This window comes from Anser brachyrhynchus, assembly GCF_964034855.1.
Source record: "Anser brachyrhynchus genome assembly, chromosome: 5".
Classification (NCBI taxonomy): domain Eukaryota; kingdom Metazoa; phylum Chordata; class Aves; order Anseriformes; family Anatidae; genus Anser; species Anser brachyrhynchus.
The window spans coordinates 46,175,960-46,203,454 of record NC_137699.1 but is presented as its reverse complement, the minus strand read 5'-3'; the positions used below and the strand labels follow the sequence as shown (position 1 = coordinate 46,203,454).

The 27,495-nt window shown below is 35.5% G+C and overlaps 1 protein-coding gene across 23 annotated transcripts in view; it reads right to left on the bottom strand.

Annotated features, from left to right (window-relative positions):
- LOC308195746 (uncharacterized protein) overlaps positions 1-27,495 on the bottom strand; it is a 262,179-nt gene that overhangs the window by 86,827 nt on the left and 147,857 nt on the right. For 18 of the 23 annotated variants that reach the window (XR_013951800.1, XR_013951804.1, XR_013951807.1 and 15 more), the window contains one exon: positions 12,676-12,742. Coding sequence is in view for 2 of the 23 variants with exons in the window: in XM_080593709.1 (XP_080449835.1) it covers positions 12,676-12,742 (67 nt within the window). In the remaining 21 variants the exon portion in view is untranslated. Of the gene's footprint in view, positions 1-10,133; positions 10,189-12,675; positions 12,743-27,495 lie in introns of all 23 variants that reach the window. The other 5 variants (XR_013951808.1, XR_013951824.1, XR_013951826.1 and 2 more) reach the window with 2 other exon arrangements.

Below are 27,495 nucleotides of genomic sequence, written 5' to 3'. Positions count from 1 at the left end.
TTTTTAATTTTATTTTAAATCACGGAGAACTCTATGTCTAGAATATTGTTTGAGGTCACAGACATACTGGAGAGATTCCAGTCAAGGGCCATAAGGCTGACCAGGGTACTGAAGCATTTGTCATATGAGGAGAAGTTGAAAGAGACAGAGTTGTTCACAATTTGAACAATGATATTTCAGCTTTTTGATTTTTGATTTTTTTTTCACTGTGAGGGTGGTCAAACTCTGAAACAGGTTACCCAATGTTGTGGAGTCTCCTCCTTGGAGATATTCAAAATTCAACTGGATGTAGCCTCGAACGACCTTCTCTGAGCAGGGGAATTATACCAGACAGTCTCCCAAGATCTATTCCCATCTCAGCCATTCTGTGGTTTCTGATTTTTTGTGTGGTATCTATAACCAGTGCACTACTGTACCAAAGCAGTAAGAGAAGGAAAGGGAAAGTATTATCTTTCTCCAGCAATGGTAGATGCAGTTATAATATAGAGATAGATCTTTTGTGAATTAGTTAGTCATGAAATGCCTTACTTGGCAAAACACCTAATTCGTCCATTTTGAGGAGTAGCTTAGTCCTGTTCCAAAGGAGGTATTTTTTCCTAAAAATAGAAATAATGCTTTTGACACATGGATAATTTCAGACAAAAGCTAGACACCCATAGGCTTAAAATAAGTCTGTGTGTATGTGAGAGGGAGTTCAGAATCCTGCTGCTAAGGCATAGACAATCAAATTCTATCTAGGCAGTACTTTCTCAGTTATTTTAGGAATGTGATACTAAGTTCCTTGAACCCAGGTTAGTTTCACGCAAAGGTAATGAAATGCTTTGACCATCAATTGTCCCTCACCTATATTTTCACTGCTTTCATAGGTAGCCTAATGGGAGAGCTTTGCCTCTGTTTTTGTGTCCCACTACTACTTCCTGTACAGAACTAAAGGGCAAGTCTTAACTCCCACAATCCCACTCAAGTCCATAAATAAAAGCTCATAATTTTGTCCTAACTAGAGTACGTACATATGTGACATCAAAAGTATGCATGAATGTATGCACATATACATGTGCACAGTATGAATTTAAAATAATTTAGAAGTTATAGGTCAAAAAAAAATCTTTAGGTGTAGGCATGCAATTGTAATTTCTCAGTCACATTTGATAGCAGGTTTATATACCCCTCCCCCCCACCAAAAAAAAAAAAAAAAAGTGGAAAAAATCCCCCCAAAATCCCCAAAGCCCTCATTTGTTTACCAAATTTTGTGAAGTGCCAGGCTCTTTTAATGATTACTGCATGCCAAACTGAAACAGAAATGTCAGCTAGACAGCATAAATGGAAAACAAGATTATACCATTTCCTCATAGCCCTGCCAAGGTCTGACGCCAAAGTAATGCTTTTACATTTTGTGAACATTGGCTCTGTGATAGTTAGGTATGACAATCCTTTAGATAAATGGTCTAACTTAAATGCAAACATTCTCATTTTTCTATTTCCACCTCCTGATCTGCTCTCACATCTGCACACCAAGGTATGCCTGCTCAGAACCTGTTAATTCTGTGCCCAGCATTTTGTCTGGTGTTTGGTATTTGTTTTTGGAAGAGCAAATTTGCAAAATATTTTTTGCAGAAACAGCTCAGAAAGAAAAACATCAAATGAACAAAAGGGAAAGGGGGAAGAAATCTCCTGATGCTACCACTTGTGGATTAGCAGTTGTCCTAGGATGCAGAATTTCTGTCTGAAATTGCCAGCTGGAATTTTCAGAAGAAAAATGAAAACTGTGGCATGCTGACCAGACATATAGAAAAGAGACACACTGATTTGCCCTTTGGAAACAAAGCAAACAAAAAGGAGAGAAATTGTTTCAGTATTTTTCCCTTCAAAAGAAAAAGAAAAAAAGAAGATATGAACATTGCAAAAAAAATGATATAACTATGAGAAATGTAATGTCATCAACCTCTTTCAGTAATAGGATCATGAAAAATACTGGAGCAGGAAAGGGGAAAGGGAACAGTAGAAATAAGTAATGCCTTTACTACAAAATATTTTGATCTGTGATCACTGGCACACTGGCAGTACGTTCTCAAAAGGTTTTTTTTTTTTGGCCTTTTTTTTTTTTCTTCTCCCCCTCTATTCTGCTGCTTCTAAAAACACATAGATGGCAAGTACAAACTGCTGAGGTAGCTGGAGAACAGACCAATGCTAAGCTTCAATGCTAAGCTTTCAGAAGTGGCAGTTTCAGTTTAGTTTCACTGATTCTATTAAACTAACTGTGAGAAGCTGAAGCAAATAATAAAAGCACCTGTTCATAGACTATTTAAACAGCTTAAAGAAAGGCACTTGTGAAGAGCATGATAGTGTCCTGCCTAATACAGGTGAAGAGCTGGTAACACTAATCAGGCCCTTAAGGTCCACTGTTTATACCTCATCTCTTTTATTTTGCTCCTCCTCTTCATACTCGTTGGCTGTGGCAAATTCATGAAATTACTTTGAATCCAGGCTTTGTCATTTGAAAGCCAATTTTCATCCTATTTAAGGGTTTAAAGGTATGTTGTTCAAACATTCAGATTACACTAATGACTGTGTTTTGCCAGTTTCTGTATCCAGCAGAAGCAATGAATATTACTACCAATATTCATTCATTTATTTTGATGTAATTTGAAATGCCTGCCTTAGGGTCCAGGCATCTTTATAGCAATTAAAATGTGCAATCATAAACATGGAAATTCACAGAGAACACAGACACAATCAAAGCTGCCACGATAAAGCAAAGCTAACTATTTCTGCATAGCGACACTCCCCATTTGAATATTAAGACATCCACTGCAACGTTACGTCCCAAGAGATGCAATGCAAATTCTTCTAGGAAATTAAGAAAAGTCTCTAACAGATTTCACAAAGATTTGAATGGGATTCCACATGTGTGTTGAAAAATGATTTTTATGTGTGTTCTGTGGTATAACATAAGTATGACAAGATGCATTCTGATTCAGGAGGAGAACTGAAAACAGTAGTCAAAATATGCATCAACAAATCCCCTTAATTTTAAAACAGGTGCTCTTATTTTATGTTGGGTGTTTTCTCCCCCCCCCCCCCCCTTTTTTTTTTGTTTGATTGTTTATTTGTTCAAAACATTTTTAGTGATTACAGTTGAGATTATGTTACAGGGGGATGTTGACTTAGAGAATGATGTCCCAAGCTTTTAGAACTTTTTATATTAAAACAATACTTGAAAATTCTGTCTGGGAGCTAAGACATGTCCAGATGTCCAGTGGAGACTGCACACCCTGGGAGCAGTGCTGAGCTCATTCTCCCCTAACTTCTATTTCTAATTCTATTTCTCAGTTAACTTTTAATACAATTGTATTTGTACTTTGCTGAATAAATTTAAGCTTAAGATATCCAAATCATCACAGAAAATGAACTATACCCTTGTGATGCACCTTCACAAAATAAAATTAACTGTCAGATTTTTCACAAGCTGCTGTGTTGAGTGGCTCTCTGTGAGTAAGGGGAGGATGTTGAACAGGTAGCTCTTTTAAGCATAAAGGTCTTAATTCAATTGCTCACCTACTGTCATAGAAGTGTCATGGGTCTTCGAGACTTTTATGTGGACTGACTGACATGGGAGAAAACTAAAGTATCTCAAAGCTTTCCCTGGTGGCAGCCAGGACTTGGGCTCATGTCTCAGTTTATCTCCAGTGCTGTTAAGCAAGTTGGTGTGCAGGAAATTGAATCAAGCCCAAATCAGTTGAGAGTTTATCTTGACAGCATTTACAATAGGAACTTAAGTGTGACTTGAACTTTTCTCTGACCTGAGAACCAAAATGCCCATGTTGAGCTAATATCCATTTTATTATGTGCTCTCCAGCCCCAGAAAAGGGTGGAAACATGCAAACTCTCTGCTGGGAATGGTTAGCGCCCAGGTTATGTTTGGGAGAGTGCTCACTGCCTTGGGCCAAAACTTTGCCAGGGAATTGGCTTACACTTCATTGGTACATGTAGCTCACTCCCTGTGTTTAACCTTAACCCTCCCTTTCCAAAATTCACTTAGAGAGATGTTCAGTGTGTGTTCAGGCTGCTGACAGGGTGCTGTGAGGGCTGAGGGCCCCTTGTGGTCCACGGGGATTTTCTAGGGCGTCCAGGCAGAGGGAATGGCATCCAGGGCCCTTCCCAACACCCCATCCAGGATCAGGGCAGCCAGAGGCACTAGGACAGCCCCAGATGCAGGCACCAGGCACCTCCCTGGTGCCAGGCCTGGGCCAGGCCAGGACATAGGCTCAAGGGTGGGCCTGGCTCAGCAGGGGCCTCGGTTGGGCAGGACAGGGCCGTGGGGAGCTGGAGATGGGCCCTGTTGTGGCCTTGCTGAAGCAGGTACTGATGGCCCCAGGGGCTGATATGGGGTCCTCCAGCATGGGAAGGGCGGGGGAGTCCTGGGAGACAGGCAGGAGCAGCAAGGCCTGTGGGGGTGCTCTGAGGGCCCTGACAGCGACCTCCTCAGCATCAGCATCATTATGGACTTAGAGAGACTCTAACAGAGACTCACACAGAGGCTACTGACTACAGAGGGAACAGTATCAGCTTTAAGCAGTGGGAGATTGCAGAGTAGCTCCTAATGAGGAGCTTACCTAAGGCAAATGGTAGTATTTAAGGTCTTTAATGTAATAAGTCTGTTAGAGAGCATCTACAAGGAAATTGGACAAGCAGTTAAACAGTAGAGAATAGTAAAGTTGAGCATTCAGCTATTCTGAATTCATGGAGGAGGTCTGAGCTCAGAACAAGGCAGTCCTGGAAGTGAGGACTGGTGGCTACCAGCAAAGCCCTTTTAATGTCCCCACTTTTGAACACAGCCCTGCCTCTCTACAGTCAGCGTTAGTTTGCCCATCAGTTTCCAAAGTCAAAAGCATTTTATATACTAATATTAAAATGAATGTTCCACCACACCAGAAACCCAGTTACTTTCAGGGCTAACACTGATAAATTTACTGTGAAGAGTACACAGAGTAATGTGCAGTACACTATGTTGCCTGCTTTCCAAGGGCCTGGCTAATGGGGAAGCATGCCCCGTGTTGCTTTTTATTTCCAACACCCAGCTGTACGGAGGCAGAAATTTAAAATTAAAAATAACCTTTCAGCTGATTCCTTGCATAATTGCTATCTTGTTTTGTTAATGCTGTGGCTGAATTATAACTTGCTGAAGCCCTTGAGATTTGCATGCTGGTTTATCAGCTTGAATTTGCATTGACATGCTTTTCAGTCAAGTGAGTAACTAAATCCTATGGCCTTGAGTGAGCCTGGCAGTATTTGCATAGAAAATCAGAGGAAGATTAGGGAGGATGACTATATACTGTCTCCATAAATAGATTCAATACTGCAAACGCGCACATCTTAAAATACTGCTGAATTTCTTTGGACTGTAGCTGACATACCAGCAATGATTTGAAAACGCAATAAAATAAAAATAGGTGAAAGACAGACAAACCTCTGCTGCAGTGCCAGGCAGCCTTTCACTGGGGATGTTGGAAATGGCCAAGTCTCACTGGACTAGCACTTGTGCATGAACATGAACAGACTACAGCAGCCATTTCACCTGAAAGGTTGCTTATCATTTTCTGTTCACAGCCCAGTGAAATTAGAACTTTGCATTATTGTGGAGCAGATCTATATAAAGACTAAACTTCTCAGTTTCCCCAGAGTGTGTTTTATATACTTTTTATGTGTTTTTTTTTTTTTCTTGAAAGAGAAAAAAACACACACACAAAAAAAAAAAACAATAGTTCATTTGGTAAAGGTCTCATCCTAGCTGGCAAAGGGGTTGATAATGCCAGACTATAGTGTTAGGTTTTTCTTCTGTTTATTATGAAAGATTTGGAAAAAAATATTTTGAGTTAATACATGTTTATGTATTTCATTCTTAATAATCTTCTGAATGAGGCTTATTATCACCAAACAGAAATAGACCTGTTCCAGATGGTTTTAGCCAGTATTAAATGCTTTGCAAGAACCTTCAAGAAGCATCATAGAGGAGAACTATTGAATTAGTTCCCCTTCAGGTAATTATCTTGAGACAATTTTTATTATTTTTTTTTCCTCATGCTCTAATCTATCATGATGTACTGTATACCTAATTTTGCTTAATGTTACTAAAGATATTTTGAGGTCTGAGCATCAGTTAAGTAAGTTATATCCATAAATCTAAAACTCCATTGTGAACAGCAGTATTGTCCTTGGAGCCCTTGAGTGCTTTTACAAGAATAATTCTGCTTGAGTCTAACTTCTGATTAAACCAACTCTTAATATTCCTCAAGTTTCTGAGTGCTTCTCTCATTTGACAGCAGAGAGTAGGAGCAGATGGGTTTCATTAGATGTCCCAAACCTTTATCTTTTAATCACCTGCCTCACACAATCTAAGGGGGGAAAAGGGCAGACATAAGAGAAATCTCCTCCTTTCTGCTTCTCTCTCTCTCCAGTTCTCTGTAAAGCATCTGCTAAGACCTCATTCATCACTGTGAAAGCTGCGAATGGATAGCTGTGTAATACCCCAAGGTCTTGTCTGCTGTGGTGGTATAGTGCCTAACCTCTCCCCTGTTAAAGAAAAGGCTACATGTACTTTTGTCAACCTGTCAGCAAGCACTTCTCTTTCAATACTGTTTGCTCAAACCTCACCCCCACCATCTCACAATGTCAGCTTTCTGAAAATGTTTCATTTTGAAGAAAGCCCTAGATGTAGTTCTCATAAGCATGTATTCCTTACTTCATTTGTCAGTGCACAGCCACATATGGGATATATATTTGTGTGCATGTGCCTATTTATGTGTATATATATATATATCTATGTATATCACAAAATGTGAAAAAGGGTGATTTTCGGTGTCCTTTGGGTTTAAAAAATATCAGTGTGGCCCCCTAAATTTAAATTTTGACCACAGTTTTAAGGAAGTCTTCAATTAAACCACAACCTCCCTGCTCTGTTTTTGTTTCAATGAAAAGTGGTCCACAGGATCCTTCAGAAATAAGAAATAATATTCTCATTGGGCTGCTGAAGAGTAGCAGTTTAATTCTTTCCAGAAGAGTCTTCCCATATTCTACTACTGTTTTCTGATGAATGCTAATTTAGGATTCTCATACTAACTCACATTTAACATTAATCACGGTTTTCCACCCCAAAAAACACCAAGACTGATGGCTGATTAAAATAGATGTCTGAAAGCTTCTTTGATTTAAGGCAAAATATAGTACAGCTCCCTTACTTTTTAGCCAGTTTTTATCCAGCTAAGTTTCTTTTTGAGCTTTTTTTCTTTCTTTCTTGTTTTAAATCTTCTGTCCATGCCAGGAATACTCTCATCAGACTATGAAAGAATAAAATCTTGCAAGCTTTCAGTATTTCCATAGTTAATTTTATAAATAAGTAACAATTTCTGTATATATACAACATGATCAATTTCATAAGATCAAACAATAATTTGAATGTAAACAGCATTTAAGAACAAATAATTAATATAAGTAGTGCTTAAGCACTGCTTAGGTGACTAATTAAATTGTCTCTAAGGATTGTATTCAACTTCCACTGAAGTTACATAAAGAGATATGCTCTTTCTTTCAAGATATTTTTAAATTAAAAAATAAAAATAAAAAAATAAGTATTAAGGAGAATCCAAACTGTAATCTCAAAATCTTCTTGATTTGATGGAAATATGTGTATTGAAAATGAATCAAACTTTCTGTCTGCATTGTACTGACTTGTTCCATAATTAGTCAGAGTCACTAAACTTGTGGAGAAGAAGATTTAAATTCCTAATGTGAACTTAAATCCACTTTTTTTTTTTTTCATTTTTTCCCTGCAATATTAAACACATCTTTAAATGGAACAAAGTAGTGTGAATGCACAACAACAACAAAGAAAAAATATTTAATATAAAAAGGATATATGCAATAACTGATTCATGCCAAGGGAAAAGAAACTTGCCTTCAAGATACAGTTTATTCCTCAAGCAATTAATGAACCATTTTTTGTGATATAACTGCGTGAGCAGCTCAGCTTCATTATCTATTTTTTGTGGACATGCTCAAAGATGACATATTTATACCCCACAGGTATTCCTGGTGATATATATTAATAGCAGAGATTAAAAGTGGTGGTTTGGTTTGGTTTGGTTTGGTTTGGTTTGGTTTGGTTTGGTTTGGTTTGGTTTGGTTTGGTTTTGTGAAGAACTTAACTAAACTTGGCAAAGAATTTATAGCTACAGCTGCTGTGTTACCTTGACTGCCAGGTAAAAGACAAAGAACAGTGAGGCCAAAGTAGAAAATGAAGATAAGAAAAGAGAAGGCAATTCAGCACTACTATAAAATTGAATTGACTAGAATGTTTTTAAAATATTGTAATTAGATTTCTTAGCCACTGGAAAGGATGGAGTTTGATTTTAGCTAGGTGAATCGATAACATTTCAGATTAACTATCTCTGATGGGCATTTAATTTCTGATTAATAAGAAAGTTATTTCATGTTAAAAAAAATAATACTAGCAGAGTATTTAAAAAAGAGGGATAACAGTTATGTGTGTGCTGACAAATTTCCCACAAAGCAATATTTCATAAAATGTTTAGGCTGTTAGCTTAGCATCACCACCTAACTGAAGGAATTTAATGCTTTATATTTATTAAGGTTAGTACTACGAATACAAGCCAATAAATTGCTAGAATTGCTAATAACATGTTCATTGGTACACAGTGGCATACATAGTAAACAAGGAATATTTCTCATTAATTTCAATATACTGAACTGTAGCCTGCTTTTTAACCTGTCTGCAATAAATTATGCTTCTTTATGTTGTCTGTATCACTTTAAAATGCCTTTACTTCATAGTGTCTCTAATGGAATTCCTTCTGACATTTCAAACAGCAAAATATCTTCAAAGCATCTTGGTAAAAATCTCCAGTTCTCTTCCTTCCCCTCCCACAAAATTTTGGACAAAAGTGATTTAAAATCATTTATTTTAAACTCAAACTATTTCTCTACCACCCTTGCCACCTGCAGAACCTTTGTTTTACTGCCTTTGAACAAGCTGGAACAAAAGCTTAGGAATGTTATCAGAAACAAAGAACTACTTTGTCATAGCTGAATGAGCTGAATGTGTGAACTGTATGTCTATAATTCAGCATATTTCCTGTTCTTTTTGGCTAATTAATTCATTTTAAAAAGTGTTATTCATTGACTGTAAGAACCAAGTGTATCTGGTGAAAATTTAGGAAGGCAGAACTCTAGTCTAATCAACTGCGACCCTCTCAGGTGTTTCCATATTGTACTCCAGTTACTTACCCATCTAGAACCTGCAAGGCTAAAGTCTCCAAAGTGAAGCAGCAAACTAACAAAATATTCTGAGGCAAAGCAGAGTTACTGCATATACTTCCTTCATTACACTCCCTTGGAGGGTATTGAACTTTGAAATTGATTTAAAACTCTTTTATGCTTCTATTGAAAACAACCCCTGTGTGCTCTTGGTTCTATCCTCATAGCATTTGAATCTCTGTAATGATTTTGCTTTTACAGGAATCAGATTTTCAAGATACGGTGTAAGATGAATACTTTGATATAAGCCATGGATTTGCTACTGAGTGTCCTGTGCTTTCTGTGCAAAAATTGGATGGTCAAAAATTGCTGGGATGAAATTAGAACTGCAAAGCTGAACTGGTGACCAAATGTAAAGCAGTCAGACTTCTTCCATATCTTGGGTTTCAAACACTTGAGAAGTATTTTGAAGGGAGAACGGGAAAAGTAGTCTTTCTTGGTGGACTGAGAAAGGGATTTAAAAAGACTTACCTCCCTTTTGTTGATTTTTTTTGTTTGTTTGTTTTTTGTTTTTTTCCTACAGCTTCTGCTAGGTTGCTGGGCAACTGGGGGCAAGTGATTTTATTAATTTTGCCTCTGTTCCTCACTCTAAAACAGAGCTGCTTAATGTAATATTTCTGCAGAGATTTTTAATTAGCTAAAGATAACAAATATTTATGAGAGAGAGCCATTATAAATTTAGCTTCTTTTTTTTTTTTTTTTTTAGCTTTTTGCTTTTTTTCATGCTACTTAAAGGTTTGTGCTTATTTTGGTATCTCCAGAACAAAATGGAAGGAAAAGAACACCTTATGCCAAAATACTACCTTTATACAATATCCATCTTGAATTGTTCTTCATAGAACGCCTAAGAAATGTGATCTAAAGTTACACAATCATAAAGTCATTAAAATGCTGTGTAGGAAAATAATAGTGCTAGTTATTTCAGCTTCTGATGGTTAATACCAATAAGTAAGAAAGAAGGTGAGTTAAATGACCATCAAACAGGGGGAGGTACACATATGCCAGGTACCGTTTTTGGTTTTCTGTTCTCCTTTCTGACAAGTGGAGGTAAAACAGCATCCTCCAATTAGGAATAGCTGAAGACAGTGGGCAGTGAGACAAAAGCCCTGCAGTGGACCTGCACCTTTCAAAGCAACTTAAGCAGACAGACAGCCCTACATTTATGTTTTTTTGTAAGACACAAGACCAGCACTTAATCAAAATTTTCTTCTTGGTAATGTATGAAATAACTAGTGTACCCAGTCTCTGGAGCACCTTCTAGACGAACAACTTTTCCCACCCTGAATCTCACCTGCGTGTTTCTCATGGAGCTTTCATCCCACAAGATGGCTTACTAAGAATTGCTGCACTCTGGATTTCAGCTTTAGTCACAGATACCAGCTTTTGCTAATAAGCATCTGCAGGGTTGTATGCAGGACTTTCACAGTTTCCGTACAGCTCTAATCCCTGCCAAACAGTTTTTGTACTTTGCAGCTAATCTGACTTCTGTTTTTTTCTAAAGTAAGAAGTAAACAGTATTGTAAGTATGAATGAAAATTGCTGCCTATTTCACACCCTCTCCAATTCAAAGCAAGACCAACAGTGTTGAAAATGACAGTACATATGCTGTGAGCATTTGAATTTTCAACAGCCTGTGCTTAATTCCACATAATTGATACCTGCCTAAGATAGAAGCTTGCAAGTACTCTTTATGAGACACAGAAATAGATAAAGAGCTAGTGTAAGAAATAGAAAACAGACAACGCTGGTAAGTGAAACCATGTCCACTCTGAGGGAAGCATTAAGTGTGTCCCACATGGATTAAGACTCAGATCTCTACTGCCTTTTATCCGTATAACTGATCTGGACAGTAGGATTAAGTTTAAGTGGTTACATTTGCTGATGCTGATTGGAGAGCAGCAAACACAAAGATAGCTGCCAAAGATACTCAGGAGGTAGAAATGTGCTTTAGGTCTGGGCTACAGACTGACATACTGTGTTTACTTGTTCCAAATAGCCTGATTCAGAATTCAGTCTGGTTTTGCTCTGATACAATGCCATTGATTCACTAGAATTACTTCTAAGTTATCCTCATCATTTTCTAATACCAACAACAAAGGTTTCTATGTTTAGCATGAATTTACCTTTTTCTGGAAGGGACAAAGGAAGAAAGACAAACATCTTCAAATCAAAAAATAAACAATAATACACCTCACTGAAGGTAAGGAACATCTTAGTTGACAGTAGAAATCTGTTATCCTAAGAAACTGTAATATGCAAAACTGGATGTGCTGCCATACTTTTATTTCCCTCTTTCCCCCATATCTATCCATTCACAGGACCAGTAAGTCTCGGAAGAATAGTTTAAGATAGCATCAGGTGTCCCCTTGATAAATCATAACAGTTATTATGAGCTCTAACACTAGTGGCATCTTATACTTAGGTATAAAGATTAAAAAAAAAAAATCTACAGCTGCCTCTTTTGGAGGCCCATGACACTGAATTCTTCCATGCTGGAAGACAGATTTTCCAAATATTTTATGCCACTGGAGTTCCAGAAACAAAATAGTTTGTATCAGGACCTTCTATTACATGAAAACAAATTAATTTCTGGAGAAAATCCAGCTAAATTATAAAAAGTTTATAGAGTGGCAGTTAGTCCAAAATTTAATTCAGCTCAAAGCAGGTACAGTACCCGCTGGGATTAGTGTTACAATAGTGAAAATTTCTGAACAACAGCTAAATTGAAGCTTTCTGTGAGTCATCAAACAGAAAAGTTTTGAAGAGATCTGGACTAGAAGTAGTATTTCAGGGTTTAAAAAATATTTCTATGATAAAACATATAATTATATACATTCCATCATTCTTCCAGAAACTTGCTAAGGACAACATTTATTATTAATCTAGGATGGCATTCCCTGGATTTTCCTAAAAAATTACAGCTATATAAGACAAAAGATCAAGTAAACCTTCCTTAAAAAAATTTGCAACTCTCCCTTTCTTTAAGTATTTTCACATGGTAATTGCTCTATGATTTCTGAAAAAGGCTTAAGCAGTCTTTGAATGAACTAACTCAGGTATTATGATAGAGCATAGAGATAGCTGCATTAATATGGAGATCTCTCTAGAATAATATGATCAACTGTAAGTAGATGTGTAAAAAAGAGTATGTCCGTATGATGGTATTCTATGCCATGTTGATACACAACTGAAGTATTGGCAATTGGAGTAGTACACAATCCAGGACATTTTTCTGAGACATATGCTATGGTCCCAGCAAAAGTTATGGGGTTAGCACCACTACTACAGGAAAAGGTTCTGTAACGTATTCCATGAACTGTAATCATAAAACAAATCTCATGTTACCTTGTGTGGCTGGATGAATCATCATAAGCAATAGCTTGAGTTGATCGATCTGTTTTGCTTCTGTTCTCTGAATGAAAAAAAAGACAGGTACATTTTCGTCAGAGATATCAAACAATTCACAAGTACTAAATTTACTTAAAGTTATCTCTGTAAAATATTTATACATTTTTATAGATGAAGAGAACTGAAGCAACATAAAATCTCTTTTACAGTTAACCACACACACACGCACACACACAAAACAACCAACACAAAACAAATCAGAAAATACACGAGGGAAATCTCAACTTGTGTATCTGTGTATTGTGAAAAGCGAGACGGTTTAGGGATGTCATGTGTGGAATGAGAAGAGTATAATCTCCTAAACATGCCAACATAATGAATTCTGCAGGTTTGTAGTTGAGTTTTGAAGGAAATATCTGAAATATCTGGTTTTTAGCTACAACTGGTCATCGCTAACAGGAATCTCATTGCAAAAACTATAATAAACACTCCAACCAAAAATTTACATCAGGATGAAATTTTACAGTCTCAGCTTATCTTCGTAATATGTGCAGTTGTATATAATGATAGCGTGTCATACTCAAACATTTCCAAAAGCTGCATGTACTGTCTTCTAAACCCTGCAGTTTACTTATGTGACTTTTCTGGGAAAATGTAGGTTAAAGATGGATTACAGAAACAGTCTACAAGGTTTTGATGTATGACAAGCATGTCCTTCCTCATAACCCTGTCTAAGGCCTTATGGACTGCAAAGATCCATACTGGGATGATGGTGTGGATTGCTTGCTTTTTTTCTTTTCTAACACCCGACTATGTAAGAGAAAAACAACCCCGAAGAAGATCAATAGATCACATTCTAGGAAATGAAACTATCTGGAAAATGAGCCTGTAAATGAGACAATTGTATACATGCAATGGATAGAAACAAATCAAATGAACTGGGTCTGAATGCTATTCTGTTAAAATTTTCTTGTGAGGAAAGCATAAAGTCACTGCTACAGCTGAGGAAGATGAAGAAGTCGACAGCCGAGAAGCAGAAGGTTAGATGGATGGAATAAGGACTTAGAAGGTGAGGTGGATGGGGAATTTAGACTTCAGTTCACTGTATTAAGGAGAGATTTTTGACTAATGGAGGACGTTTTGGAAGGAGATGCTGCATTTCATAAATTGATTTAAAATTAGACAACTCTTTAAAATTGTTCTGCCCTTAAAAACATTGAAATATTAAAAATAATTATTTTTATTATTATTTGGATTTTTTTTAAGTGATTATTTCTATTGAGAGGAAAAAAAATCTTCTTTTCTAAGATTGCTAAGTATCTTTCTTAGGAAAATAATTCTCTCCTTTAAGGATTAATGCATTTATTGGCTATCTGATTCACAGACATCAAAAAAGCAAGACAAAGAGGTCATTTCTGCATTACTCTGAATGAAATAAATTTATATATGAAATAAAGTTATATATGTGTGTCTTAAGTATATGACAGGAAAATTTTGGATAACCAAATAAAAGATTTTTGTATGGCCACAGTGGGTAGAAAAGCAGTAAACTTAAATATATGTGTAGCATACAAATATGTGAAGGAGAGAGAGTTTACCACATTCTTATAGCCAATTTACAGCAATGCTAACAGTGAAAGTTAACAGTAAGCAGATGAGGGCACTCCCCCTGCCAGCTGCAGTGAGCACACTGTAGAAAAGGGGTTTTATGCCACATCTCTTCCAAATTCTGTCACTCATTTGAAACGTAGCCTGATGCAGACAATGAATCATTTCCTTCAATGTTTCTTTAGAAGGTTTCTTTATTTTATTTTTCCCCAATTGCTGCTTTGTTTACAGTAGCAATGGAACACAACTCTGAGATTTGTTTGTGCATTTCTTTTCCTAACTAAAAGAATAGTGAAATTTTTCCCTTACTTTTTTTCCCTCAGCAGTGGAAGGAAAAATAATAATAATAAAAAAAAAAAGTCTTCCTAGACAATTAGAACAGTTTGGTCTTAGAAAAGTAATGGAAAGCAATATAAAACATTGTACCTGGCCATGAATAATGCTATTTACCAGGACCCCTTTGGAACTTCCACTGCATTTTTGCTCTTGAAAATTCTTATTTATTTTCACAGTTGGTTATGAAAACTGTCACTCATTAATGCTACTTTTGCAATTGTGGCCTTTGGGACCACTATACCGCATTAGAGCAGGAAAATATGTCTCAGAAAATATAAATCTCCTACTACTTATACCAGGAGAACATAAAAGAGTAGAATGAACATGAAGAGCAGTTACAAACCTCTCAGAAATCAGAAGATTTTGGCTATCTCCCTCCCAAGAGAGGAGAAAAAAGGGGTTTATTTTAGGGCTAACTCTAAGAAGAACTCCTATCATACCTTTTAAGTAGAAATCCTTTCAGAGACCCACCTGAAAGTAGAAATCCTTTTAGAACCCACCTCAAAACTCCCAATTTAAAATTTCACTGTTACTTTCTGAAATAGAGCCAGGAAAGGCTGCAGAAATTTACCCATGGAAATCCAAAAACAATATTTTAGAAGAAAATATTTATTAAAATACCAAGAGATTGTATGCTATTAGGTATAATGGAACAAATACAGTGCAGAGTTCTTTAAATGAACACTAATTTTCAGCAGAACACTATGGTCCTGAGTGAATTCTGCTTTAAGGGAAAAATAATCTTTATTTTTCCTAAAATCTTTGCTTAAGTTAAAATTGTCCAGCTTCCACTCTACTCTTCTTCTGCTCCTTTTCTGTGAAAGATTCTTTAAGATTTTTAATTCTGTCTTTTTCCTTCAAAGCTTCCAATACTCAAATATAACAAAGACTTTGCATAATATTTTGTAGATATTTAGTAAAAACACTCAAATTACTGGACATATAGATACAACTAACATAATAGAGTTTCAAAACTAAATCTCATTTACTTTTGTATTTGTTCTTCATAAAAATTACACTAATAGCTGTTTTCAAATGTAACTGATTATTTCGCATATGTTACTCCAATATGATTTTCTGTTATTTAACATTTTTCCTTCTATTGGCTTAAATTACCCATGGCAAATGCTTCAAAGCAGACTCAAACAAGACTTCTGTGTTTGAAGGCTGGCAGGGAATATATACACACATACATACACATATGACTCTGAAGGCTCAAATGTCTTCTTGTCATCTCCCAGACTAATACACTCTGACCTGTCTCTGTGATTTTGTAGTCTGTCCAGGAATGTGTCACCAAAAAAAAAAAAAAAGTCTCTAACTGCATTAGAAATCAAGTAGTTTATTATCATGTAGTATATCTAGTATCTAGTACACTCCATTCTCAAAAAGAAGGTTTGTATTTTCATAAGGGCAGAAGTTATTTGGCTGTTCTGTTGGATTCTGTTGGAATCTTGCCACATTGCAAGTACTAGTCAAAACAGATTCACACATTGTATTTGGATGCAGAGATGTTTTCTGGAGACAGAACCATGTTGAACAATTCACTTTAGCACAAATACACAACTATATTTCTTTGACCCACAGAGGGTGAAGATAAGCTTCTGGTTTTTATCTAAATGGCTCATTTGTACTGATTGGGCCTGCCTATATAGCACAGTTAGGTGTCCCTGCCTCATTTCTGAAATCCTTTCTGAAACAAAGATACTTGGGGATAGGAACTAGGTCTTGTGGTTTTACTTTAACATATTTTACAGGGAGTCTTGAGTCTAATCTGCTCAAGAGCCTCTACTGGCTTCAAAAGATCTCAATTTCCATTTATTTTTATAACTAGTAGCTATAGTTTCAAAAGCACGCAGTGCTCAACAGCTACTATAAGGGGGATGCCATGTGAGACCACAGACTATGTACAGTTCTTTTGAAAATATGTTTATAAGTGAGATGAATTTTTAACATAGCCAAACTTTATATGATTTGGTTGTCTGCCATGTGTGAGTACAAGGAAACACACATTCCTTACCTCTGTTGCAAAAGTTTTGTTTAGAAATATCTGAAAAGTGTTCTTGAAACCTGATGATTAGATGATATTATAAATACCAAGTATTATTATTTTGCTGGCCAAGAAGAAACAGACACAAGCATGCAGAATCCATTAGATGAGTATGAATTTCCCTTACACTTCATTTAAAAGTCAAGCATATTTAGACATACAGAGAATAGACCGTATCACATAAGTGGAGAACAGAGAATCTATTTTTAAAGCAAAATTCATAACCAGAACATTGTCACCTTCCAAAGCAAGCTTACACAACTCCTTTTTTTAGAGCCACTACTTATTTTGACTTGTTGGAAGTCTTTAGAAAGTCTTGTGTTGTACTTATAGGAGGCACCATACTATCAGATATAGCTTTGCTTTTCACTCAGTTTAACTTGAAATGAGATGTAAAGATAGTTTCAAATGAAAGAAAGGTAGGAAAGTAAGGAAGACGTCAAGCATATACTTAAAATTTGCTAATATATAGTTTTCAAGATTATGGTCAGATCACTAACAAAATGAATAAGAGAAATATCTAAATGAACTTTTTGAAACAGTTACAAAGGATTTAAACATTTACATGTGCTTTTGAAAACAGAAGTTCAGATTATATCTACAAAACCAAGTGCTTGTATAAGAAAATGAAAGAAGAAATCCTTAGAAATTTTATCATTTGCCCATTCTAGATTCACACATATTTCAAAACAGTATGAGCATTAAATTGTTCTTAGGTAGCACTGAAAGGAAAATACCAATGTTTTGTAAGCACTAAAACTAAGGAAGGAAGGAGTTCTAGATAAAAAGCCATAAATCAGACCAAGTATATACATGTATGTATGGCTAATACATGAACAATACATTAGATATGGATATTTGGTTGTGTGCAACAAAATTGTATGATGTTTTAATTTTAATAAGGCAATGGACATTTAGAACTGGGGCAAGTATATAAATTTGACCAACAGATTTATAGCCTCTTGTGTGCCACATAGCTCCTCTGTGCTACTGTAGGGGTTTGGAAAAAGAAACTTCCCAGAAGTAGAAGAAACTGAGTAAGTTGTCCAAAGTGAATAAAAATGGGGCAGAGGGGGGATGAGGTATTGAATCCAAGTTAGAAGTTGAAAGGCAATGAGCCATGTGAACAAGAGGAGTTCAGAACCCAGGGGTTTTTCCAAGTGTGAAAAAGCTGTCTGTGGACACAGCTGCTGGTAGCTCAGAGAACCATAACACTACTAGCTAATTTATTCAAGCCTCAACCTAACTCTTACTCTAATAGCACATAGTACAGCAAGGTACTGAAATTCAAGTGTCTGCTGCTTTAAGGCCTTTGGTTTCGAGCATTTGGACTATCAGTATGCATGAAGGTATCAATAGGTATGGTGGTCATGTAGTATCTAATGTATGGACACAAGAGAACTAGAAGTTAGTCAAGCAGGGTCATCTTCCTTCATGGGACAGATACCTTGGAAAAGACTTTTTGAGTCCAGTCATCCACTGTCTGGACATCTATGGAAGCATTATAGCACTAAAAGCAGATAAATAATTGTTGTCTTTGAGGCAACATGTGAGTTTTTTGCTCTTCTAGCCATGAACACATGAATTTCCTTGCAACACAGTATTTGATGTAACTTGAGACTGGGTAAGTTTGGAAGTGAAATTTTTTCTTTTTATATCCAGAAAACTGTTCTGATGACATTTTCTGCCTATTCTTACACTAAGATTTCCAGGTAAAATAGAATGAAAAGCTAAACTTCAGGAAGCTTTGGAAAACTTCACCATGTTTTGTTCATCCCTAGATCTTGCTTAGGGTCAGTTTGGTCCAGGAGAATCCTGACAGCCTAACTTGTAATTGTTCAAGGTATCCTGATGGAAGGTCAGTGATACATATAGATACATATATTCTGTTCTTGGTTTCACAAATCTAATCAGAATGTATAGAGTATAACTTAGATTTTAGCCTGTTAAGAGATTGCTCTATATTGAGGACAGTATGCACTGCCCAGGCTACACAGGATCCTGATCCAAGACAGAAAATACAGTTCACTTCATCACAGTTGCATTAGATAAAGCATCAAGTAGGAAAAAAAAAATCATTGAGATAAGAAAGGATCTTTCTTCAACCTACTAGACTAGTCTAGTGCAAGAATAAGGGTTTAGCTTATATCCCCATTGTTCTGTACAGAAACAAAACAACATGTGACAATATTTCAAAGGAATTATACTCCTATTTCCATTTTGTGTGTGGGTGTGATTTGCAGTGTAAACCCACATAAGAAAGGATTCATTGGACTCATCAGAGGAAAAACTGAGTAGTTTTTGTTTTACAGAAGGTCAAATCAAATGATCCATGTTTAATTTCTGATGTGACATTCATACATACACATTAATATGTATATGTTTGTCATTCATGAAAATCAGGGAACAACTGTTATGAAATCTACTGAACTAGAACTTAATGAATTAACCTTAAATAAAATTAACCTTCCTAACTTCCCTATCAGTTATGCTTCTTCCATTCTGAAAATTATCAAAGCCCTGCTGTGTAATGTGACCTTCAAACGTTGCATCCAACCACTGCTCAAGGAGGTGTGTGGAAGTATGTTGAAGTTCAGACAAAAAGGGTTAAAGACTGCTTTCCACCAGCTGTTCAAAAGATAATATAAATGTTAAAGGAAAAAGACTTTTGATCCTCTCAGTTAATTTGTAGTCTATTAAATATTATTTTTTAAAGTTCCATGCATTGGTTATAGGAAAGGAAAGGATGGGAACAGGAGGGAAAGGAAGGGGAAGGAAGGGAAGGGAAGGGAAGGGAAGGGAAGGGATATATCTGCATTACTGAGAACAAGAATTTTTCTTTTCTTCATCTGAAGTTCATCACCACTAAGAAATAACTCAAAACTAATCTTTGAGGATAGGCTTAAAAACAAGCACATTACTTTTTAATTATTATGACTACATTGTATCATTTTTTACTCTTAAGAAGTTTTAATTCCTTAGCTTGATATGGTTGATTTTAACCACTTTAATGACTTAACACTAACCATCAATATTTCATATAGGGAAATGTTAATTCAAGTAATTTTTCTAAAATTTTCCAGAGGAAAGAAAAAAAAAAAGATTTTCAAAATGTTGTTATGTTGAAGGTAGAAAAATAAACTGATCTCACTTAAGAAAGTGATTTTTCTTGTTAATATTTCTAAATGGATTTATTTTTTTCAGAGATTGTTTTGTTTTGTTTTACTTCTGTTTGTTTGCTTGTTTTGTTTCTTCCACAAATGTCCGTCATCTGAGCTCTTAAGTCGACATATATAGAAAGTTAAAATTTTCAAAATGACTAAATTCTGTTTTCTAAATTGCTTAGTTACAATTGTGAATCACAGAACTTAACATGATTAGAAGGTGAACTCTAGTGTATTATACTGGAAATACAGAATATTGCCATGGAACTGTTACTACTGATATAGCAACTATTTCTCTTCAGGATCTCAAGCTACCAACCTTTAAAGCAATGCTGTTTTTATGCAGTAAGTAGTTCTTATGGGATGCATCAATCTGCTTTTGTCATGAACCACAATCTGCTGTAAATTGGGAGATAATTCTATCCACAGAAAAGGAGTATATTGGCAAAGAATTCCTAATTGTATCAGCCTGGAGTTGTTCAAAAATTTAATATTGTAAATAAAACACCTCGACCAAGGATTCAGTGTACAGAGGGGCAAGAAAAGGATATTATTACACATGTATGGCATATGTGATTTGTCTGACATTTACTACAAATCGGGCTACTCTAGGGTCTTACCAGTTTGAGTACAGGTGTACGTGCTCATACAGGTTATTTGTTTTTAAGCAAAAGTGAAAGAAACACCCTATAGATGTTCCCAAGGAAAAGGGAAACCCGAAATTGAATTGCATGAGCTCAAAGCCAAGAGATTACTGAAAAGCCAATATTGCTATTGAAGCAATAGCACACTAAGACTCTAATCTAGGAAGTCAGAACTAGCCTGGAGAACAACAGCTAAATTCTCAGTGGTGGGTGCTACACAGAGGGTGTGCATAGAGATGTGTGTCAAAAAATCATGAGACTGAAAAGCTGTGTATGAATTCTGACCAAATCAGATGGCTAAAGGAGCCTGGGGATATGGTGGCTGGAATATCTGATGGCACTCTGCTGAAAGGCAAAGGGGGGCATTAGGTCAGATGTGATCACAGCTAAACTCACCAGCTAAGGAGACAGAAATCCTTCCCTGCCTGTCATCAGAGAACTGCATCTGTTTCTCTAAATGATATACAAGACCTTATGTATGTAGAAGGAACCTCTGCCTCAGAAGCTCAACATAGCACAAGGGAGCCAAGGAGAATGAGGTGTCCCTAAGGAACAAGCTCAGCCATAGGGGCAGAGAGACAGCACTTATGATTGACAGGATCAGTTCCATCTGGAGAAAGGATTCAGCTGAGAGTGTTTTTCAGTTGTTGTTCTAAAGTTCTTTGTTTCTAAATCTTTTTTATGTTTGTCTCCAGTCATGTCAGCACAAAGGATTTTCTTTTGATCTGATTTACATTCTAGCCAAGCTACAACTGACTGTAAGCAGAGTCAAAGTAACTAGATGAACAAACATGGGTGACTCCTCTCCTGTCTCATTTAGAAGACATGTATGCTAAATTTCAAACACATTGTTCAGCTCAAAGAGGGCTCTCAAGGGAAAGTTTTTTGTATTTTTTTTTTAAGTTGCCGTTCTCATTTCTTTCTAGATCAGATGAAATTAAGGTTATGAGCACTCCACTCCTGTGACTCCTGTGATGGTCCTATCTATGCTCCCTCAAACCATTGATATAAGGCTGTTTTTTCTTGTGCATAGGAATGATGATTATGAATAGTGCTTCCTGTCTGGGGGAACTCTAAGCATTCTGACCAGAATGAAGCTGTTCCTAGCTTTTCTGGGAATATCTACAGAGAAGATATTTATTAGCAACCCATGGTGATGATTCTCTTCCTCATTGCACCCAAATTCTTCCTTCCCCCTGTAGAAGCATTTACACCCACAATTTACACCCCAGTGGCTCCATTTTTATTAGATGAAATGTAACTGTTTGGATTTTTCTCAGAGTAGGAAGGTTGATTTTTGATCAAGATCTTGACTAGTATATTCAAAATTGCCAGGGAAAAGAGAAGCACATGACTAGTATTTAGCTTATAGCCACACCTTTTATTTTATATTCTTTCCATATTTCTGTGCTATTAGCTGGACAGCCAGGCACACATTACTGGTGTGATTCAGTAGTTATGAATTTAATTCAAATATTCTGAAATGGAAAATTTCAAAGACAAAAATCCCATTATTTTAGCATTTTATTTTATTATTATTTTTAATTGCTATAGATGTATTTCATATTCTAGGGCGAGGTGGGTCTTAAAAAACTGAAAGTAAGTAATACAATATCTATTACTGGAAACTTGTTTGTATAACTTCACCATGGTATAGCTGGTATGAATGATTATGCACATAACATCGATCCTCAACATGTAAGAAATAATATAGAACCCCAACTATAGGTTTCTACATTAAATCCAGTGCAATAATGACAATTTAATTGCAGAAGTTCTTCAAAATTATTTATTTTTTCCCTTTCCACATCTGTTAAAACATCTTAAGAGAGGTTTCTTGAGTTTGCAAAAATTCAAGTTTTCCAGGCATAAACAACCTACTCCTAAAACAGTTAATTGTGCACCATATATTTTACATAATTCAAATATTTAATGGTTATTATTATTATTATTTTTTAATGTTGAGCCTAAACAGTATTCTAGCTTGATAGATTTTTAGATACATATTCTAATGTAACGTTACTTATATTATTTAATCTACTGGAAAAAATTAAAAGCAGTTATCATTACTACAGTGCATAACAGTTAGCTTTAGCAGTTAACTTTTTAGTTAACTTTTTAGATTACTTAGTGTTGATTATTTAAAACCCCAATATTACCCCTGAAACAAAACAAACACAAAAAAAATCCATTCACTATGTTCACATGCACTTCATATTGCTGTTTTACATACACGTTTGGTTTATTTTATAAAGTCAGGAGGTTGTAGACATGTCTGAAAGCAAAATCTAATGAAGATAATAAAGTCATTTAAATGAATTTATTGGACTTGACACATAGTCACTTATCCCTTTTAATATTTAACTAGAGGTTATGTTCACCAAATCCACTTCAATCTAGTCTGCAGATAGGCAAAGGCAAACCCAGAAACCATTCAGGTGGAATAAATTTCCCCTTCCAATTTGCTCCTGTTTTTATATAGGGAGATCATGTTAAGTAGAATCCTAACAGGTGACTCGGATGCTTGCTCTAACCATGGTGATTCTCTGGTGCTTTTCCTAGCTCCAACAGACATGCTGTTATATTAGAACCTTTTAAAAATGTTTTGAAAGTCCCAGGTGTAAAGATATGCATGTGTCTGTCTTTATAATGTAATAGAAATTGAATTGTAATAAAGAAATCCTTTTTTTTATTATTATTTTATTTTATTTTCAGATAACTACAAGAAACAATAGATTTGTAAACCCAACATTGTACCTGTTTGTTGTTTTTTTTCTTTCTTTTTTGTTCTCTTTTTATTTTATTTATCCCATAAACAGAATGCTATGCATCCCATTGTCCCTCATAATTACCTTGAGGATATTATACCTTGAAAGAATCTAAGAAAGCCTGTCTTGAGACCAGAAAAAAAATTACTGTTCATGCACTACAAGCGAAACCTTAAATGTGGAAAAACATTTTATTTTTTCCTAGGCACTGGGTATATATACTTACTGTCATTGCACCTTTTTCTTGCAGCTAAACAGCTAGCAAACAATACCGACAAACGTTATTAGATCATATCCAAGAGGTCAGACTCTTTTCCAGGCGGACTCCAAGTGAGGGTAATATGTGATAAATATGCAAAATGTGAAAAACAGTCAAAAAGACAGAACAAGGCTGAATTTTGGCAACATACTACCTGCACAACAAAAACTTTTAACACTCAGCTTGTGCTTTGCTGGATATGAATCTGGTAAACATCATGCAGGTCTGTTTGTGGAAAGCAGAAATGCTTTGAGCATTAGCAGTGACTTAAAAAGCTTCCAGAACATCTGTGTGCAAGAGAGAACACAATTTTACTGACAAAGATGCTTTACTTGTACACTGATGTTTGTCAGATCCTGCACTGTTTAACTCTCATGTCCTAACAGAGCACCTTAAAGGATTCTGTCGATCTGTGGGGTTGCACAAACTTGATGATACTGTTATTTAGCATAACAAGGATATATCAGATTACAATGGTAATGAGAATTTCACACTTGCAGTGATAAAAGTAAACAAACTGTATAACTCTAACTACGTCAATTGAGTTGCCTACTTGGGTACTAGAAATTTCAACTGAAAGACACTCTTGTCACTGCTGAAACCAAGAGGGTTTCCCTGGCAGAGGCTGGTAGCACAGATATGCCTTGCAAAAGACACAACGATTAATTCCTTATTTGATTTTACTTCATTAAAAATAAATAAATAAATAAGTAAATAAAACACCTCAGACATCAAGTGATATAGGAGAAAGGCTGATGTTAAATGTTTAAAAAATGTTTATACCCCACAATATTATGCTAATATTGTACAATCCTTTTTAGTGTGCTACATCTTTATGTACATCTAATGTGTAAGAACTTACAGTTTTACTGCAGTTTTAATACAGGTCATTCCATTTGCAAGATGCTCAAAAAATTAATTTGGAATTTACGAGTGTTTAAATTTTTTGGTAAAAATATTTTCCTCTATGTTTATAAATTATTTTACATTAGGCTGGCTTTATTTAGTTTCAGAGCATACAGATTACAACAGTATTATCAATGTACTGAACTAGACATCAGGTCCTATTTACAACTGTTCCATGTGAATAAAGATCATTCTGCTAGTTCAATGAAATTCTAGGAATTTCAACATACAAATTTTTGAAAGGGAGCTGTGTACTTTGCCCCACTTCTTCGAACTGTAAGCAGGCCACATCGTGTCATTGACTCTAAACAGCCCTGTGAATTTCATATTAAGTTAAGGTATTAAGGTAATGTTGTCTTTCTCGTGTCATTTTAAAAAGCATATAGCTGTGCAAAACACACATACACAAGTCCTCTTTCTGAATATCCTATTGTTTTACTGTCATTTATTTTTTATTTAATAACTGTGTGCTGAATCTAGAGAAATAAATAAATAATAGGAATGAATTATATAACACTGCTTTGGTAAAGACTGCAGAACATAAAAGGATGCTATAAAGAAAAAAGATTAATTATACTTCATCGTCAAGGAAGACAGAACAAGAAATAATTGCCTCAAGCTTCAGTGGGAAAAATGTAGGCTAAATATTAGGACAAAAGATTTACTGCTGAAAGAATAGTTAACAATAGAATAAGCTGTCAAGGAAAGTTTTGTAACTGCCATAATTGGGATTATTAATGGCTAGCACAGATGCCCAACTAGCAAAGATAGTTAACCAATAACAACATCCAGTTCTGCCATGATGTAGATGGATATTAGTGTCTAACAGACAGATTGTGCAGCTGATATATTGGCCCTCACTGGGTGAAGCAATTCTCTTCTATCCAAGAGATTTCTGAATGTGTGAAATGTCTCCCAGAAAAGCTCAGTACCTGAATGAATAAATGAATGAATTAGCCAGTTAAAGGCTTGTTAGCACAAGCTCCTTGGACTCCTGGTAGTCCAAGTTTCTCTAAATGTTAGCTATTTCTTTATTAAATACAACAACTCGTTCTACCCTTTTTTTTTTTTTTTTTCTGAGCAACCGCAATTTTGCTAGTGTCACACTTGTGAAAAATTATGAGTTAAGTGCATAATCTTGTATCCATTAAGTATTGCAGAAAATGTCCGTAACAAGAAATTATTTGGCCTTAGTCCAAATAGTTTCCCAAAAATATTTCAATTGGATATACTGCAAAATATTTCTAGTCTTTTTATTATGGTAAAATAGATGCTGATAACATTTTTATTGTTTAGTTTTTGCTTTACAAAATGTTTGGAAACAGGAACTAAGACAGGAATTTGGTGGTTAAAACCTCAGGAATTCATACTTTCAAATCTGGTTAGTATTTTACATTCTATATGTTCTGCAGAATAATGTGAAAGAATAAATTAATGGTACTGAATTTATTAGAAAATTGTTTTAAGGCACCTGACACCAACTGTAATATCAAATCACCAATTACATGTTCAAACTATTGTCAATAATGTCAGTTAATTCCAAGCTGGGGTATTAAATTCAATCAAAATGGTAAAATGTGCATTTGAGATTGATTAGTTTATTACATAAATGCATTGGCTGGTTACTTAAAATTGATTAGCAAGGTTTCAGCTCAGTGCAGGAAATTGCTATGTTAATCCAAGCACTTCTCTCTTTATTCTCCAATTACATGAAATAAACTACATGCTATTGCAACTGGGGGAAAAAAAATAAAAATCATTGGCTTTCATCAGAAATTCTACCCATAAATCACGAGAGGCCAGAGATAGAGTGATTCATGAATAAAAGTTTGGCTGTTTGGTTTACAGTACATAAGCATGCTGTGAACAGTTCTCTGACCATTTGCAACCCTGTTCTTTTACTAGGAGTGAGATCCAAGGAACTTAAGTAGAACTGTGAATTTTAGGTGCCTATGTTGAAAACTATGATCCTGATAAAAAGTCCTGTTCAGCATAAATTTGCTCGTGGAAAGCAGTTGAATGCCACAGGGTTTTATTTTAAGTTCCCAAAATGCACATTGTTGTGCATTTCAGTATGCATAGAAATGCCTATTCTTTTACACGCTGAGCAAATTGCCCTTAAATAATGGCCCAGCCTGATCAAGATAGGGAAATCAGACACAACTTTACTTGAGCTTCTGGTGGATTTTAACATACATTCAGTGTCAGATTCTCCATAAAGTAACAGTAGTATCTGGTACTTAAACCTTAAGACGTTAAAATGGCTGAGCTGACTGCTGGTGTTTGTGCACATATTTTAATGAAATAGTTTGAGATACAAAAGTAGGGAATTGGGGAACACTGCACATTAATAATTTACTGTGGTGACATCCTGAATTTTCAGGCCTACACCTAGATTTCTTCATTACTGTTATTGCTATATATACAGCAATCACTACAAGAAATATGTGCTGCTACCAATTCATTATTTTTCATGAATCACATCTTAAGGAACATAAATGAACTTTTGGTCAGCTCTTTTAAAATGGAGATAGATCTTTACCTCTGGGAGAGAATTCTGGATCTCAGATAGGATGTCCCAGTACACGTAAGTTTCTCACAGAAACAAGGTTTCAGATGTACCTTTGTCTTCTACGTTTTTATATTTTTAAATAACTTCTTGCTTGTCATCAAGTTTTAGATCCCAATTTGAAGTGCCTGACACTCCCACATACTTTCTAGCGAATATGGTGTTTTCAGTTCCCTCTAAAAATGTCAAATACATTATAATAACGTTTGAACTGACATTTGAACATTAAAAAATCTTTCTAAATGTTTAATTAATTAATCTAACTCAACATTTTGAACTGAATCCTAACAGAATTTTTCAGTGGAGGCAAGGACACATATAGATTTATATAGAAAATAGCTAAACATAACTGGTATGTTAACATTAGAAGTCCCTTGAATAAATGTTTTTAAATACAAAGGAAGGTAGCATTTGAACTGTTTTGTTTGTTTGTTTGTTTTATTTTGTTTTGTTGTTTTTTGTGGATGTTTTTCAGACAAAAAGTCAGACAAAAAGACATAGTCAGGTGCTGGT